Source organism: Camelus ferus, chromosome 2 (assembly GCF_009834535.1).
Source record: "Camelus ferus isolate YT-003-E chromosome 2, BCGSAC_Cfer_1.0, whole genome shotgun sequence".
In the NCBI taxonomy this organism is placed as follows: domain Eukaryota; kingdom Metazoa; phylum Chordata; class Mammalia; order Artiodactyla; family Camelidae; genus Camelus; species Camelus ferus.
The window spans coordinates 117,670,308-117,688,903 of record NC_045697.1 but is presented as its reverse complement, the minus strand read 5'-3'; the positions used below and the strand labels follow the sequence as shown (position 1 = coordinate 117,688,903).

The 18,596-nt window shown below is 40.6% G+C and overlaps 1 protein-coding gene across 2 annotated transcripts in view; it reads left to right on the top strand.

Moving 5' to 3' along the window:
- Positions 1 to 1,053: 1,053 nt before the first annotated feature.
- GLRB (glycine receptor beta) overlaps positions 1,054 to 18,596 on the top strand; it is a 71,758-nt gene continuing 54,215 nt past the window's right edge. The window contains exons 1-2 of one of the 2 annotated variants that reach the window (XM_032466142.1): positions 1,054 to 1,158; positions 3,033 to 3,183. In XM_032466142.1, the coding sequence (XP_032322033.1) occupies positions 3,062 to 3,183 (122 nt within the window). In that variant the 5' untranslated portion in view covers positions 1,054 to 1,158; positions 3,033 to 3,061. Of the gene's footprint in view, positions 1,159 to 1,246; positions 1,479 to 3,032; positions 3,184 to 18,596 lie in introns of those variants that run through there. The other variant, XM_032466151.1, reaches the window with a different exon arrangement.

Sequence of the window (18,596 nt, the reverse complement as noted above, 5' to 3'; positions counted from 1 at the left end):
TACTTGGTTTTCAGAGCAGAGTATCTTGTGACACCTACAGAACATGGTTACTTACAGGAAAAGCTCACTCCCCCCGCATGATGTGAGTTGACAGTTTACTAGTGAAGAAATACGTGTATAGGTCCGCAAAACTTTGCTAAGTAATACTGCTCGTCTGAGACTGCTTTCTTAATAAAAAGAAGTCAAGTAGGCGCTCAGTCCAGAGGTAACAGGAAAGCTTTGTATGTTACCCAGGAGCCAAGGGAAGGGGTCCTTGGTAAACAGAAGGCAGAGGATTGTACCTGACTCATAACTGTTAAAATAAGACTCTGAGTCTCAGGTAAATTCTGTTCAAGGTACTTAAGTAACCCTAAATTAATCCTTTAATATACCGGAGCTTCGCCTTCTTCGTCTTTAAAATGGGGACGAAGCCAAGAAACTTGCCCAGGAATGAATGGAGCGAGGGCCAAGTGCGGTAATGCAGCGACCGCGCTCTGAAACTAAAGTTCTGTACACGTGTTAATTATGCAAAAATATTCAAACAGCATTACCTCCATGATTACATGGCTTTCGTGACTTTGATCAACTTAAGGGCACTTAGAAAGGTCAGGCTTTGAGAAATTGGAAATAAGACTCCAAGATGAAGTCAGATGCCAGCGGACCAGGCCAACGATGAAATCCCAGAAACTGGCTGTCGTCTGCTTTGGTCCAACAGGGGCATTTGTTGTTCCATCACTTTTTGTTGCTAGTGGTCAAAAACGGACAATAAAGGACTGCAGCTCTTTGAATGTTTTTTTTTTCTTCTGGGCCAGCCCTGCCCACCCCCACCCTCCACCCCCGCCCCACCGTCTAGAGCGAGCCTCCGGTGGGGACCGCATCCTTACGCTCAGAATCCCCTCCGGGGCGGGGGCCCGAGACGGCGGACGGTGGGACGTCCTCCCGCGCGGCCGGGGCCCCCGCGCCGTCAGCATCCCGGCCCGCGCCCCGCAGCGCGCCCACCCCGCCGCGGAGCGGACCGTACGGCGCAGGCTCGGCGGCGCGAGCAGGCGCGTCAGCCCATCGCGGGGACGGGCACGCGGACGGGGACGCGGACGGGGATCCGGGCGCAGCCGCTCCCCCCGCAGCGGCGCGTCGGGGCCGGAGCGCCAGTCCTCACGGGGCTGCGGGCGGGCTCCTCAGGCAAGTCGGCTCTGGAGAGGGGCGCGCGGCGCGCGGGGCCGGGGCCGGGGCGCGGGGGCACTGCGGCGGCGGGGCGCGGGGAGGCGGAGGGGGAGGAGGATGCCGGGGGATGTCCGCGCATCCCTGGAGGAGGTGCGGGTCCGCTCGGCTGGAGGCGTGCGGAGAGGCTCGCGGACGTAGCTGGCGTCGTTTTGCCTGCGGGGAACCCTCAGCCACTGCAGCTGCCCCCTCCGGAAGGTGGGAGGTGACACGGAATTTCTCTCTCCACCCTGCAGACCGCCAGGACGGCCTCCAGTGGTGTCCTGGGGCCGAGTGTGAAGGTGGGCATGGTACCTGCGGCCGCGGGCCAAGGTGTCTGGACCAGATGCCGCCGTGGGAGGGGGCAGGGAGCCCGGTGCTGAGTTGACCGAGGGATGCTGTGGGCCTGGAGTCCCCTCTGTCGTCTTCAGGAGACAGGACCAGGGAGGAAGTCGTGGTTTGCTAGGGGCTGTAAAGGATAAATGTGAGATAATAAGAATTCCTGAGAGGAGGGAGGTGAAAATCGTGACATCGGAGAAGCAAAATTATAAGGGAGAGCTGGGAATGAAGTTAATGTCGAGGGGTAGACGGGGCTCTTACCCTGCAGAAAACAATGAAGGAGTAAGAATTTATGGTTTGGAAGTGAAGGATGCGGAAGAGGTTTAAATATTCCAGTGTATAGGAGATGCTTAAACCGCTTTTTTCTTTCTTTCTTTCTTTCTTTTTTTTTTTGTGTGTGTGTGCACCAGACGGACAAGAATATAGTTCTCATTTGAGCTAGGAAAATGCTATTAAAATATGGCCAAGGGGATTATCTGGAGGAGTCTATTTCATATAGTGTTGCCTAGAATTTCTGGAGTCAGAAATTGTCTTTTTGATGATAAATGTTAGTATCATGTGAGGAGGAAAGCTAACTTCAGTCAATATGCACGTTTTAGGGGTAAAAGGTAACTTGCAAATTTAGTGTGTATAAATAGAAACAATTTAGGGAGTGAAACCCTCTGATACTACATTCGCCTTCTATCTCTGTCAATCCTTTAATACTTAGAATTGTCCTTCCCTTTAGAATAGTTTTATTGCTTTGGGGAAAACATACATGCAGATTCAAAGAACAGAGAGCTTTAAAAAAGAAAACAAAAAAATTGAAGTGTACTAGCACAAGGTAACTGTTTCAATACCGTGTTAAACACCCTTCCTGGTATCTTTCTGAGCATATACTGATATATTGTGCAATTCAGTATCAATTTACAATTTTGTATAGTATATAATATATAATATTATATTGTAATAATAATATATGGTATATAAAATTTTATATGATATATATATATAAACTCTATGATAGAAATTTTGCATACTTACCTTTTATTCCTCTTTGGGGTCTTACTTTCTATAAACCACTATTTAAACTAACTTTTACTACGAAAGTATCACATATTATATAGTGAAGTATACCACACAGGTTTGAGCAGTGAGAATTTTTTTAAAGGCCAAATAGGATTTATGCAAGTAAAAAAATTCACAAACACTATATATGATTATACATGAATGTACATATGATATTTAAAAGTCTAAAAATGGACTTCAGAGGTAGGACTTACAGTTTGTTTTTTTTCCTCCAGAGGAGGAGGAAGAATAGAAAAATCATACTCAGTATAACATATTTAATAAGCTTAAAATATTACAAAGCCCTCATGGTTATGTGGGTTTGGGAGGCATGTGTTTACTGTGAGCAAAGAGAATTTGATGTACAGAAGCACTTGTCTGCCGGGTGGTAATGGTCAAACTCCTTAAGGAGTCATAGAGTTAATCATTTGCTTCCTGAAAGGTAAACGTTTTCTTGTTCTTTCTTGTAGATTGCGCTCCCGAAAGTTAACTTTTCAAGATGAAGTTTTTACTGGCGGTTGTCTTTTTCCTTTTGATTTCCTCGTGGATTGAAGAAGCCTGTTCTAAGGAGAAGTCCTCAAAGAAAGGGAAGGGGAAAAAGAAGCAGTACCTCTGCCCATCGTAGGTTCTTCCTGTCTTACCTTCTTATCTGGGGAAACGTTACTGCATTTTGCTCAAATAAGGTGGTTTATTGAGACACGTATCAGCAGAATGCTTCCCATCAGACCATGTACCCGTTTGTTTCATAGGTAGAACGTGACAGAGTGAAGAGTTTGGGAAGGAGAAAGCTAATTCCCAGTTTTATCAAGCTTTGTTCATGCCTTGGGCTTAGGTAATTTGTATACATCTTTTATAAATGTGGAAAAAAGTTACTCTTTCTTGCCCTGAATGTGCAGCTTTAGTTGGATACTGAGATTCTGTATTTTGAGCAAATAGCAGTTCAAAAAGTTGACTAAAAAAATACTCCTAAAAATGCATATTCGTTAAAAAAATCATTAAATCATTAAATTCATTAAAAATTTATTTAAAAATAGCTAAACTATAATTTTAAGGTCTGTTTAATTCATATTAGTGAATGGCAGATGAAAATTCACATGGTAGATCAATTTTCTATTTCAGTATTTTTTTCTTGATAAAAGATTTATATTAGAAAATTAGGATATTTCTCAAAAAATATGTCATTAAATTTGAGGTTACTTGTAAAATTAAAATCTAAATCCAGATCACCCAATTTCCCCTTCCTTCCCAACCCAGAAAAGCAACACCAAAGTTTTATACTTTGGACTCTGTTTTTTTTTTTTTTTTAAATTAAAGTTTAATATTACTGGTGAATAACAGTAGAGAATATCCAATAGTGGGAACAACTGAACAGTGTATAAATATATAACCTTCACAAAATATGTGATTTTAGGTAATAATGTTACAACATATGCAGTGATCTGGAATAAAAATTAATTTGTTGTTACAGTTATGTTTACATTAAGGTTTCTTAAGTACCACATTGATCTCGGGGAATGTTATTCCAGCATCATCACTGTCTACGTGTAGACGATAAGAGTTGCAGAGATGTTCTGTAGGAATTACGGAGGCACATTCTGTGAAGTGTATTTTGTAAAGGAAGGGCATCAGAGGTGGTGTGTCCAAGTCGATATTGGTATGAATATATGAGACCGCAGGTCTGGGGACGGTATCGTGTCCCATATAAAGTCCAGTGTTAAATCAAGCTCACTATTAAGAAATACCTCCTAATTTTCAGCTTTAATCACCCTGCTTATTCTAGTGCTGCACAAGCCGGGGTCAGGGCCAGTCTTCTAGGGGTGGAGAGGACGGTGCGTCTTGCCCGGTGCAGTGTGATGGAGAAGGTTCAGGAATAACCACACCTGCAGCTCTCACGACTCTGCTGATAAAGTGTTGGTGCCACAACCAGGAGATTAGCATTTTAGGGAGCCTGTCATTGTCAGGCCTTACTCTTCCCAAGTGTGAGGACACACTTTCATGTTTTGGATATTCTTTACAGTAACCTTTTTAGTTTTATGTTGGTGTCACTTTATTTTTTAAATTTTTTTGTGGGGGAGAGATAGTTAGGTTTCTTTGTTGGTTTGTTTGTTTATTTATGTATTTATGTTTTAATGTAGGTCCTGGGGATTGAACCCAGGACCTCGTGCATCCTAAGCATGCATTCTAACACTGAGCTATAACCTCACTCCCCAATATTTTATTTTATTTTATTATTTAAATTAAATTAAATTAAATTTTTTTAATGGAGGCACTGGGGATTGAACCCAGGACCTCTTGCATGCTAAGCACGCACTCTACCACTGAGCTACACTCCTCCCCCCTTATATTAACCTTTTGTTTGGTAAATGTTGGCATAGTGGCACCAACTACTGTTGTATTTGTCTTGGTGTCATGGTGGTTCTACGTCTGGCGTCAGATCATCTCTGATCAGTCAGGCTTCTCTAGATACGGAAACTGACAGGGACACCTGTCTCCTTCCCTCTGTCCCCATCAGACGGCATGAATCCGAGTCTAGAATTTGTCAACAGTTGATCTTATAAGGACCACATGTCTTACAGGAATCTTCTGGAACACGTCCTGTCCCTTCCCAGAACAACCCTACTAAATTGCCTGATGTATAAACTGTATATACTTACAGTGTCTATAGTGAAGGCAGATTTTTAAAGTTAAATCTGGTAGATAAAGAGGGAAACAAAAAAGGTTCTCTTGGCGTGTGTGGAAACCTTCAAGTGGGAGGCGTGGCCCATATCTGTGAGCCCACATCACAGTGTTTTAGATATGTTGAGTAATTGGTTGAAGTTTTGTCTCTGAAATTTTCTACTGCAGTTTTAAAATCTTTATTATAATACTGTTTGTAACTATGAGACTACATAAAGCTTTATTAACAGTTGTCATGGTGATGCTGCCAAAAATCCACTTATTAAAAAGTAGATGAACTTTGGAGAGTCAGATTTGTCTATATATTTTTTGAGCATTTATTAAGAATTTTGATTTTGTTATCATGGAACTTCTGAAGACTAGGGTTTTCCCTGGCTATTGTTGGATCCATTATATTAAATTTTTTGAACATTGAGATTGGACTCTCAGTTATAATAATGTGCTGTGAAAGAATATACAAATTATTTCTGTCTTAGAGGATGATGCAGTTTGCCCATCTTGCATAAGCTGATTATAAAATATCTTAAGAGGAATATGTGGGGTTACAAAACCCGGAAGTTAGGTACAGACTAGCTTGCACTCCTCAACATGGTGAAATTCTTGCCCAGTGGTATTTTGATTTATTTGGACTTTTTTTTTTTTTTTTTTTTTTTTTTTTTTAGTGGAGTTGACGAAGCAACAGGGTTGGATGGATACATGCAGTTAAGTGCTGTGTAAGTGTAGCAAACATGAGCCAAAATTTTCCATTTTCTAACATTTCCCCCCAAAGACTGTAAGTAAGAGGAAAAGTGTTTTTAAATGGAGAAAACAAGAAAAGACTTAGGACCCTCATGTTCTAGGTTGATGTTGAGCTTGAATCAAATTATCAAATTTTCCTGGCTCTTTACTTTTTTTTTTTTTGACCTACATTGTTTTGAGAAGCTGGAAAATCGTAAATGGATGCTATCAGGCAGTGTTTTTTGGTATGTAGCTGAAGTACCAGGCTGACAGACCACCTGATAAATTGGATCTCTAAAATTTTAGAAATTTAGTATATATGGCTAAATGCAAGATAAACTTTAGATCAGAAAGTGTTTTTAACTTTTTAACTTTGTATTTCACAGCTTGAATTTGACATTGGCCTTAGTCTATTGGTCTCTCCTCTGATTTTCTATATACTCTGCCTCAGTGGTTTTGCCCACATCTCTGGCTGTAACTCCGTCTCTTCAGCGTTAATGCCTGAGTTTCTCCATCCAGCCCGGTCCTCGCTGAAGAACTCCTTACCCATGCACCCCACGTTTCTAGCTGGTTATCCCGTCTTGATCTTAATTTAAAATGATAAAACCTGAGTTCCGAAGTCCTCCCCGCCTCTCCAAATACAGTGTTTCCGTTTGCAGCAAACGTGATTCCATCACCTGCTTGGCCATCCAAACTCAGATCTTAGGGATTCCCTTGGACCTTCCCTTCCAACCTTAGCTTCTCAAATCCAGTTGTCCCCGAGATGTCTTCATTCAGCCTTCGCCATCTTTGGAGTGTGGCCCTCACTTCCCTCCCACGTGGACACTGCTTTCCCTGCTCCCCCCACCTTTCTGGTGAGCTCCTTATGAGTCTCTGAGCTCCTTGTCTTCCTCCACCAGTTCGTACGCCACACCCACCCCGCAGTGTGCTTTCTTCAGTCTGCTAAAGTTGTACCAATGCTTAGAGCCCTCTGGGGGACTCCATAGCCTTCTGGATAAGATTCTGATTTCTTGGCATCCGCACACAAAACTCTTGCTGAACTGGCCTCTGACTCCTCCAGCGGTATCTTTCCATCCCAGCCCACGCCCTCACTCAAGTCTCATCCACACTTGCTCTCTCACAGCTCTGCGGTGTCCTTCCCTTCACCAAGATGCCAGACGTTTCCTTCTTTGGTTGGTTAACTCCTGCCTCAGTGGCCTTGCTCAGATCCAGAGCTGTACATGCCACTTACTGTCGACTCCTGCATCTGTACGTCTTGCCCGGATCTCTCTGAAGAACGCCACGCTCATGCGTCCCACATTTTAATCTGACTGTTCCTTCGTGACCGCAGACTCAACTTAAACTCCAACCTTGCTGTCTCCTTTGGGAAGCCTTTCCTAATCCTGACTGTCTGATTTAGATAATCACGCTCTGTGCCTCCCTGGTCTTCTAATTGCCTATCCTGTTTGCAAAGCTATATGGTCACATCAACTGTGATTGTCTGCTTTCCCCACTAGATTGTAAGCTTCTTGAGGGCAGTGTCTCATTGACTTAGTCACCAGAGGTCAACACAGTGCCTGGTACAAAATACACATGCAATAAAAATTTGTTTAAAGAGTGAATACAAACCGCAAGATCTGTGACTCTTGTAAGTCGTTATGTCAGTATTTTGTTATGGTGCTTGGAAATAGCTTACCTGATCTCTATGAACAGGATTTAGACATAGTCTCAATATAGAGAACACTTGGTATTTAACAGCTGGGTAATTAGTCGAGCATCCTCAACCCTGGGTGATGTTTCCTGGTGAAATTTCAGCCTTATCGTGTGCCTGTTCAACATCTTATCAATGACCAAAGTAAGACTCTACAGACAAACCATCCAAATTGCAAAGAATGAGATGCTGGAACATACAGCAGCTATGTGAGACAGAATTAGGGTCTAATGGGATCTTGAAGGGCCAAAGTGATGGGCTGAATCTAACAAAATTGTAGTATAAATTGCACTTTGGTTCAGAAATCGCTTCTGCACATGTAGTGTGGGGAAGACAGTTTGGCAGAGCACATTTGGAAAAAAAATATTAGCATAGCAGTCATGATGTAATGAATAATACAATGTATAATATACATGTGTGATACAGATGAGTAGTGATATACTATACGTTTTCATCCGAGTTGTATGTAACTCTCTATATATAGTTACTTAAGAAAGAAAGTGGTGTTTTCATGTTACTAATTCTGTGTTAAGCATAGGACTTTGCTCAAAGGACTCTATTGCTTAAAGCAAGATTTGCAGAGATTTCTGTACCGTGCTGGTCAGTACTTTTAGGGGTGGGAAGTAAGAATAATTGAGACCACCGGAAGTCTGTTTTCTATGTCTGTGAGTCTGCTTCTGTTTTGTAGGTAAGGTCACTTGTGTCCTTTTTTGGGGGTGGTGGGAAGGGATAAACTGGGAATTCGAAAGTTGCACCTCTTGGGGAGAGATGGAAGTGTTAGCTGTCTTGCTTGTGGTCGTGGTTTCGTGGGTGTAGACATCTATCCAAATTAATCAAATTGTTCATTTGAAATATGCGTAGTTTACTGTACAGGAACCATACCACAACAAAGGTGTTTAAAAACAAGAGAATAGTTGAAGTCCTTAAAATAATGCCATATTAGGAAGAGCTGAAGGATCTGAGATGTATGAAAATTATCTTCAATATTTTTGAAAAACTGTGACATAGATGAGGAAGCAGACTTGGTACCACCAGTTCAAAGCAGGACTGTTGAGTAGAAACCAGGTAGAGGGCTATTTTTGGCTTCAGATCAGGAAGAACATTCTAGTAGAGTTCTGCCGGGGAAGGGAGGTTGTGCACTGAGGCCACAGCTCACAGTGGTTACAAGCACTCGACATGGGGGGTTACTTGGCAGGCATGTTTCACAGAAAGTTTGAGCATAGAATAGGTGTTTGGGCCAGATAGCGGTATTTATGGCCATTTCAATTTGTGAGTTTTTTTTTAAGATTCTCTGATTCTAATATATTGTATTTGACGACAGCCTCATGATTAGCCAATAACAGAATGATATGGAAAAACCATCTTTTAAAATTTTTCTCTCCATCCAGATTTAAATAGATCAGCCTTTATTTCTGGTGCATTGCCTTGGAACGCTCTCCCATGTAAGATAAATATATCTTGGTCCAATAATAAGGATTTAAAATTATGCAGTGGTAGAACTTCTTGGAATATCACAAGTATCAGATTTTTTGAATATCTCTTTCAATGCTAGAAAATCTTTTCTGACCTAAACCAACAGAAGAAATATGTCAAGGTACTGTTAGTCTCAAGAAATAATGACTGAGAGATGACAGATATAAATTATCCAGTCAATGCTTTGCATGATTTATAAGGAGAGCACATAGGTTTATGGATTTATATTTTAAGGTCTATTATATATGAATCCAGAACATACTAAAACACACTTTCAGAATTCTTTTTGTTTATAATTGAAGTGCATTCAGTTACAATGTGTCAGTTTCTGGTGTGCAGCACAATGTCGCAGTCATGCATACACATACATATATTTGTTTTCATATTCTTTTTCATTAAAGATTATTAGAAGATATTGAATATTATTCCCTGTGCTATACAGAAGAAATTTGGTTTTTATCTGTTTTTGTATATAGTGGTTAACATTTGCAAATCTCAAACACCCAAATTTATTGATTGAATTAAAAAATCCAAAACCAAACGGAACTATCTCAACAAAACCCAAAACATTATTTGTCATTTCTCTCTGTGCTCACAGCAGACATAATAACACTTTTTAATATCAAATTTGGCCAGTCTCTAACCTCTGTTGGCAATGCTGCCATTTTTACCATCACTGGATTAGGGAATCTTCTACTATTTGTTGAGGGCTGTTTGAATGTCAAGCATCTGATAGCTTACAATATGTATAACTAATATGCTTACAAGTTACATTCTCCCATTTTTGCCCAGACTTGTATCCTAGGTATAAAGAAGCTTAATCACAAGCCCTTAATTGATTCTTTTTTAAAAAATTTTATTTTATTGAGTTATAGTCAGTTTACAATGTTGTATCAACTTCCAGTGTAGAGCACAAGTTTTCAGTCATACATGAACATACATATATTCATTGTCATATTCTTTTTCACCATGAGCTACCACAAGATCTTGTATGTATTTCCCTGTGCTATACAGTATAAACCTGTTTATCTATTCTATATATACCTGTCAGTATCTACAGATTTTAGACTCCCAGTATGTCCCTTCCCACTCCTCTCCTCCTGGGAACCACAAGTTTGTATTCTATGTCTGAGTCTGTTTCTGTTTTATATTTAAGTTCACTTGTCTTCTTCTCCTCCTGCTCCTTAGATTCCACTTATGAGTGATATCATATGGTATTTTCCTTTCTCTTTCTGGCTTACTTCACTTAGAATGACATTCTCCAGGAACATCCATGTTGCTGCAAATTGCATTATGGTGTCCTTTTTATGGCTGAATAGTATTCCATTGTATAAATATACCACAACTTCTTTATCCAGTCGTCTGTCATTGAGCATTTAGGCTGTCTCCATGTCTTGGCTATTGTAAATAGTGCTGCTGTGAACATTGGGGTGCAGGTGGCTTTTTGAAGTAGGGTTCCTTCTGGATACAAGCCCAGGAGTGGGATTCCTGGGTCACATGGTAAGTCTATTCCCAGTCTTTTGAGGAATCTCCCTACTGTTTCCCACAGTGGCTGCACCAACCTGCATTCCCACCAGCAGTGCAGGGGGGCTCCACAGCCTCCAGCATTTATCAAGATGTTTTATGAGGGCTGCTCTTAGTTATATTAGTGTGGGGTCAGGTTTGCGTGTATTTATTTTATCATCTTAATTATCTTTCCTCCAAATTGTTAATATTCTAGCTTTAAAATCAGGATATAAGAACTTTTGACTCTGGTTCTGTGTGCATACCGGGAAACACTATGACTTCTTTATATTAGTTTATTCACAACCTGAAAAAGTTGTGTGTGTATAAATGTGTTTGATGTCTGTATGAGAAATTTTTTTGACTCCCTCGGAGAGAGATTGTACCATTTAATGGTGGCCCTCGTGCACATCAGTTCTTTGTAGTAAGAATGGTAGGGTTGCTATCAGTGATCAAAGCCATCGTGTGTTGTCTAAGTGTAACGTTAGCCATCTTCTTCCTATTCTGGTTTTCTTACCTACTGTTCATTAGTAGAGTGGATTGATTTTAGTTTAGTCCCAGTTTTTTACTTCCTAGTGAAAATGTTCAAGACAGAGACCTTGGCCGAGAGATGAAAGGCTGACTGGAAAAGGACATGTATACTCTATACAACACATACAACGGAAAATCGCCTGTATTATTATTACCGTAACAGGTCCAGGTCAGATTTTTCATTGTTTAGGTTATGTATTTCTTGCTACCTATTGAACAATTCTAATTAACTGGCGTGCTGTTATTTTGCAATCAGTTGAATTAATGATCTTTTCCCGAATAATTTCCCAGGTTTTGAAATCGGCATCCTCATTATTTTGGACGCTCGGGTGTGGAACGTAAATGGAACCTGTTTTCTCTTAAAATGATCTCCTATGTCCGTCGTGTTCATTGCTCTGCCACTTGCCATCATTTTCAACATACCTGTTACAATCGTTTCCTAATTATTTGCCCTATTTTTTCTCTGCTCATTATTACCCATCTTCCATATTGTTTCCATTTTCATCTTCTTAAAATTAGGTTCCAGACCAGGAAGGTCCTTTTATTGCCTAGTGGATCTGGTGCAGACTCTTCACTCTCATTTTCAGGGGGCTCTTTAATGTACCCGCGGAGGTTTACGGAAGACTGCTGTCTTAGTTTAGAAAGGCTGAGCTCTCCTTGTTTATGATTTAAGCCTGTTTATGTTTAGAATGACAGCTTCCTGCCTAACCTCTGCAGGTCTTACTGGTCCCTCAGGGCTCATCTCATCTTGCCTTATGAGGAACTTCTTAAATGATTAGAAGTTTCCATTGAGAATGAGATTAATTCAAATGAATAGCATGCTGTGGCTGTTTAATACATCAAGGTCTTGGACGCTGATGGAAACGCAGTGTTTAAAGAGGAAATAGTGTTCATTTCACAGTGGGTATCTCATACCCCGAACACCGCGTTGAGTTCTGGTTGCCGTTGTTTACGAGAGTTGGAATTACGTGGGAGTTTGTTCAGAGAATCATGATTGGGGTTGGCAGGAACATGAAAGTCTGTTGCTTAATGGATTGTACTGTGGGTTTTTTTTTTTTTTTTTTAAGAATAGATGAGTAGTCACCTCTTGAGTTTTTCTGTAAGATGAACTAGACTTCTTTTGTAAGACCTCAAGTTACAGAGTCAAGACCCAAGAGAGAAACATAGAGGAAGCTATTTCAGCTTTGAAGGCTAGGATATCAGCACCCAAAGGAAAAAAAAATGGAATTCCGTGGGAGGTTCTTTATCAGCAGAGTGATGAGCACAGCTTGGGTAGGGACATCACCCAAATCGAGCATCACTGGGAACTTGCAGATTTTATAAGTTCTTTTCATCCCCGAGATTTCATGAACCTATGACTAGAGCTAAAATTATAGTCCCTTTTCTTGGTCCTTTATGATCCTTTTTGTCCATAGTGGATATTTTGACAATTGATTAGACTTACTATTACTACTCTTTCTATGATGTCTTTTATTTTCTAGTTGAAACATATATATTGGGTTAACTCTCAAATTATAAATACTTGAGATGAGATGATCTCTCTTGCTGTCTCTCTGCTTTCTTCATAGTATTTACACTTTCATTCAGTAAGAATAAATGAAGCTCTCCTGCAAAGGATTTTGAAGTAGGCAGATGATATTTATACACACAAACTTTCAGATACACATATATACATTTTCATATATGTGTAGTTTCATATTCTGCCTATTTCAGACTTCTTTGCATTTGAGCTCTGTTTATGGTTGCTAAATCAAATGGAATGAAACAGGTGACTGGTTATATAAAAAAATCATGAATTAATCTTTTGATGAGTCAGTGGCTCTGTGGGACCATGTTTAGAGGTCACTTCCAACCTCTTCTAAACAAGGTCACCTCTAAACAGGTATTGTTTAAAATTCCCTTGGTCTGTCTGCTTAATCGTGATGGACAAGGCATTGTAATACAGGAGAATTTATTTATGTTAGGAGTATTTATTCTAATACAGGAGCACTGCTGTATCTCAGAACTGTGGCTGTTGGGCTTTGCAACTTTCAAAAAGTTATTTAATTTATCTGGATCTCATTTTTCTCATTTGTATGGGGAAAAGTTTAATCTCAGTAGTCTCCTAATTTCATTCCTTCCTTCCTTCCAGCTGTATATATTATGATGCAGTCACATTTTATTTATGATCATTTTGGTACCTTTATATTCAGGCCAATGGAAAAAGAAGGCACAAAATTCTATTTCTTAAGCAACTTAATTGCTAAGGAATCTGATTTCAGATTTGACTTATCAAGATGTGAGTGTGTAATTGTGCTCCCAAATAAAAGAATAATGTGTGGAATGATGATCGTCCGCGTTCTTAGCTGCATGATTTTTCACAAATTGGGGAATTTGGCTTACAGATTCCTGTTTCCTATCTTTTTTTTCTTTCAGAGGTGAACAATTTCTGTAGTATAGTCAGGAATAGAGTATGGTTGCAGAAGTGTCCCCTACTCGCCTTGTGGTTCTGCCTAAAAAAGGCACATCACTGCTGGGCTCCTGAGAGCAGAGAACTCTTCATAAATGAGGTCCTAGACATTTAATGGAAATTTGCACTTTGAATTCACGCAGCACATTATTCAGACGTATGTGCATACAAATAGCTCCTCTGAGAAATGATGTAAGTATGAAATTGTACTTCTGAGAGCTCTGATTGGAATAACAGCAAAACACTGATTAAATCACTAATAAACTACGTTGGAGAACTTGAAACGTCTGACCTTGATTCGTCCTCATGTAACAAAACAGTGGTAGGAATTCATGATTATTCAGAGGAGCTTACGACCCCGCTCCTGAGAACAACCTGGCAGGAGAGGCTCACCTTTACCGACCTTTACCGAGCGGACGTGCGTCATTCTTCGATCAATGTTGAGCTGTCAGTTACACCGTGGACCAGGCTGACAGGATGATCTGGAGGTCGTACTGCAGCCCTCTTTCATATCATCTGGAAGGTCTATATTTATTGGACCGGAACATCTATAACATTTTTTGGTTTAATTCTACAAATGTTTTTCGGAATCTTTACTGGTTTATTTTGTGTGCTGATCTAGTCTTGGCTGGGTCTTCGCTGGGGTTCCTCAGTCCTCTACTTGGTCCTCAGTGGCTCCATTTTTCTTCTTCCCTGATGAAGCTCGTGGTCCTTCCAGTCTCAGCATCGATAATGAACTCTTACTTAAAAGAAAAAAATAACAGGAGTCACCGGGCAGGAACCCCCCCTTTCCCCAAGCTGCCAGCATCATCAGGCTCTGAGAAAGAGGGACATCCTTTGCTCAGTCCTGTATCCCGTCCCCCACCCACTCTGAGCCCTCCTCCATCACCACACTCTGCTCTCCCAGCATTCAAGCATCTTCTCTTCTTTGGCTCTTTTTCCTAAGGGCTTAAAAATACGCTGTAGGGTTGCCTACCTGAAAAAAACAAACAACAAACAAAAAAACCCCATCGTTTTTATGTTCCTAGTGCGTCAACTTTCTTTCCCATGTGTTCAGTGTCCTACTTAAACCAACAGCCTACGATGGCTCTTTCATTATTTTTTCCTTTTCTTTACTTGAATTTGAGTTACCAAAGTCATATGTCACTGTAGTGACAAGTGACACAATACTTACCGCTTAATCATTCTCCTATAATACTGACTCCTGCCACCATTCTGCTTTTGGTTAAAGATACTTATTTTAGTCCTTTTAAGCAAATCCACTAGATTTCTTTTGAGTCCTGATGTTACTTGACAAGGACTGGTCATGATCTTCTGCGTCCTGAGACGATGTTGGGCCCCGCCTGCCCCCTTTCGCCTCCAGCTTTGTGTCTGCATCTCTGCCTACTCCAGACAAGCCCCCTGCCTGGCTGTTCCCTTTTTGTCTGTCCTGAAATTGTGGCCTTTCTCAGATATTCATATCCTAGGTGTCGCCGGATGTTCCTGCTTGGTCCTTCTAGCTTCTTACTTACCAATTCCCCCGAGTGATTTCTCCTTGTATCTGGGGTTACGCACACATCTTATCTCTAGGGGTAACTACGCTTGTGAGCTCTAGGTGGTTATTTTCCACTTCCTGCTGGACCTCAGAGCTAATACATCACACCAGATCTGCCTTCCAGCTCCGCACCCGCCTTCCGTGAGGAAGTGCTGACGCATCTTCCTTCTCTCGGGTATGCTCACCTGGACCGTCTCCTCGGCCACTCATTCGGCTGCTCAGAATTGACTCTTGCATGTGGCCGCTTCTCCCCATCTCAACTGTTGAGGTGCCCGTTAGAGTCTAGCCACTGCACCTTGAGTTGGTCATGGCTGTGACTCCCCCAGACCCCTGACCTCCGTCCTGGCCCCGTTGCTTCAGCTTGTCCAAGGGCGCACTGCTGGCTGGGAGCTGGAGGGCAACTCGGGCTGTCTGATTCCAGGTCCAAGTCTTTTCATGAACTTTCCTGCCACCACGTTTATATTTTATATTCCTCACCAGTAAGAACACATCCTTCTTTATCTTGGCATATCTTTATCAGTTTGAAGCAACCCTTCAGGTTTACTTGTAGGGTTTTACAGAGACTTAAAACTCATCAAAGTTCTTTCTAAATAACAGAATATGACTTTCTGAGCACACAGACAAAGAATCTTCTTGTTCCTAGGTGTGGGTCCCACCCCATAAAAACTAGCCATTACTTTGATTAATGGTATTCGATTTGGATGTTAGTTACCAATGGAGTTTTATAAATAAGAACTCATTCTGAAGGAGTTGTCAGGAGGCAGTGTGTGATTTATTGCTTCTTCCTGCTGCACGTACTCAGACAGTGAGATCTACGAAGGCCTCTCTGCAAAGGAAATGAAGTATAAAACACATGGTTTTCTGGCTCTGCTTTTAAGAGATAAAAAGCAATAGACCAGTTGTTCAGAGATAGAGAAGTGAATTATCTTTTAAAGACAGTAACAAATTTGGGTACCTGCATTTATTCTTTCTTATAAAGTATGAAATAGACTTAGATTTAACGAATTGATAATTCTAGTGTCTTTTGGTTGCTTTGTGCAATCTCTCTTCACCTATGTATGTGTGCAAACATTTGTGTCTGTCTATGTAAGTGTGTTCACACATAATTAAACACAAAGTTTTTTGTGTGTGTATTGTTTTTAAACATTTTTGAAGTACACTTTGCACACAGAAAAGGGCACTAATGTTAAGTCTACAACTTAAGTGTTCATTGGTACCGTGTGACGAGCACCCAGATCTGGAAACAGAATATTACTGAAACCTGAGAAGCCACTTAATGTCATCTTCCAATTGCTCGCTGCCTTCTCAAAGACTACCATACCGTATATTGTTTGCCTGTTTCTGCATCATATGTAAATGGAATAATCCACTAAATATCCGTGGATGACTGGCCTCTTTTGCTCATTATAAGATTCACCCCTGGTGCTAAAAGCAGCAGTAGTTCAGTCACTGTCACTGTTACACAAGATTCCATCAGAGAAATCACTGTGCTTTATTTTTCTATTCTACTGTTTGTAGACATTTGTCATGTTTCCAAAGATACACACACACACACACACACTCACACACACACACACACACACACACACACACAGAGACACACACTCTAACAAAGACTTTTTTGGAGAACATATGAAGAACTATAGAAATCATTAAGAAGAAGGCAGACAGCCTAGTCGAATATGAGCAAATGATGGTGGCCAGAAGGCCAACAGGCATATGTGAGATGATCAACTTCACTACTCATCCAGGAAATACAGATTAAAATTATCACACAGCCACCAGAATGGCTAAAATAAACAAAGAAGGGAAATACCAAGTGTGAATGGGAACGTGAGCACAGTTCTCCTACACTGCCGGGGAAAGGTCAAATTGGCATCAACGTTTGGTAAACCAGTTGGTAGTATCTACTGAAACTGAAAATTCATATACTCCGTGACCCCGCGCTCTGGTACTAGGTGTGTGCTCAGCAGGTGCGTGGACACCTGTTCCCCACAGTACACGTACAGACATACTCACTATTTGTAGTTACCAAAAATGACATTCATCTTTGTAAGTTTGGATGTGCTTTTCTGATTCAGAGGATTCAAAAGTTTTGAGACTAAAATAATACTGTGTCACTTAGGTGGGGGAACTAGAGCTTTGGTAGGACTGAGGCAGACACAGTTGGCTGGAGTGCGAGTCATGTGAAAAAGGCAACGTTGACACTTGAAGCTGCAATTAAAATATTCATGATAAAGGCAAACTCTTGTTAGTTATTCCCAGAATGACTGCATCAAAATTAGGTAGATAAGTTCAGCTCTGAAGTGTCAATGGAATGGGAGTAGTCCTTTAGTTAGATCTAAATAGAAGGTACAGTTCATATTTTCAGTGCATTTATAACATTATAAGTATAATATTATAATAGATTATAAATGTGCCGGATTTCACTAGCCTTAGGGAGGTTTCTAACTTGGAGCAAGTAGAAAATGATCTCTTTATGATTCTTAACTGACTTACTGTTTCTTACTTAATTTTTTTTTAAATGAATCATTTACTTCATTCAGTCACTGTTTATTGAGCATCTAAGATGTGCATCACTAACCTTGCCGTTTATTCTGTCCTGGGACACAGATTCAAAGCAAAATATCTTCCAAAGGCGTGAGAATCAACATCTTCTGGTAACGCACCGTCAGCTGCGTTTCTCTCACGGTCCACCGTATCAGGCACAGGACCTGTAAACGTGTGTAGCTTGTAAAGGACCGGTGCCCCTGCACCGCACAGGAGGTAACTGGGTCTGGTTCATCATTCTGTCTCCCTGGGTTCCAGAGGATTCATTCACAGACCTTCAGAGGTTGTCTTTCCAGATCCTTGTCTGCTTTGGGGGGCCTATTTCTAAGCAGTATTGCACAAATTACCTTTCAAAAGTGTGTGACATTTTACAGGAAAACCTACTTGGACAGGAATATTAAGATTCAGACTTCCCTGTGGATAGCAGATAAAATGTTTGCAGCCACCTTGCAGGGGAAGGAATAGAATTTGTAAGGCATGAACCGCTACTGTCTTTCACATGTTATTCTAAACGCTTCGTATCAGAAATAAGAACAGTTTGGGGAATAGTTTTTCAAACAGTTTTGGGAATAATTTTTTTTTTTAGTTCTTTATGTAGAAACGATCAATTGCTGCTTCAGTTGTTAATTATGACAAAGAATTTGTATTTAATTAAAAATCCAAGTTATTAATATTCTGATAATGTTCATAAGGATTGAATCTTAGCTCATGTGAAAATTCTTCAATTTCTGCTTGAAAAAATCTGCCTAGCTTATTCATATATTAATAATATCTGCTTATACGAGTTCAAGGTCAACCTTGTGTATTTGAAAGCCTTTTATCCTCAAATTATATCCTGCCAGAATCCAAAATATAGAAATGATAATTGATTATTTGGTATTAAGGACTATTTTTATTCTTTATATTTAACT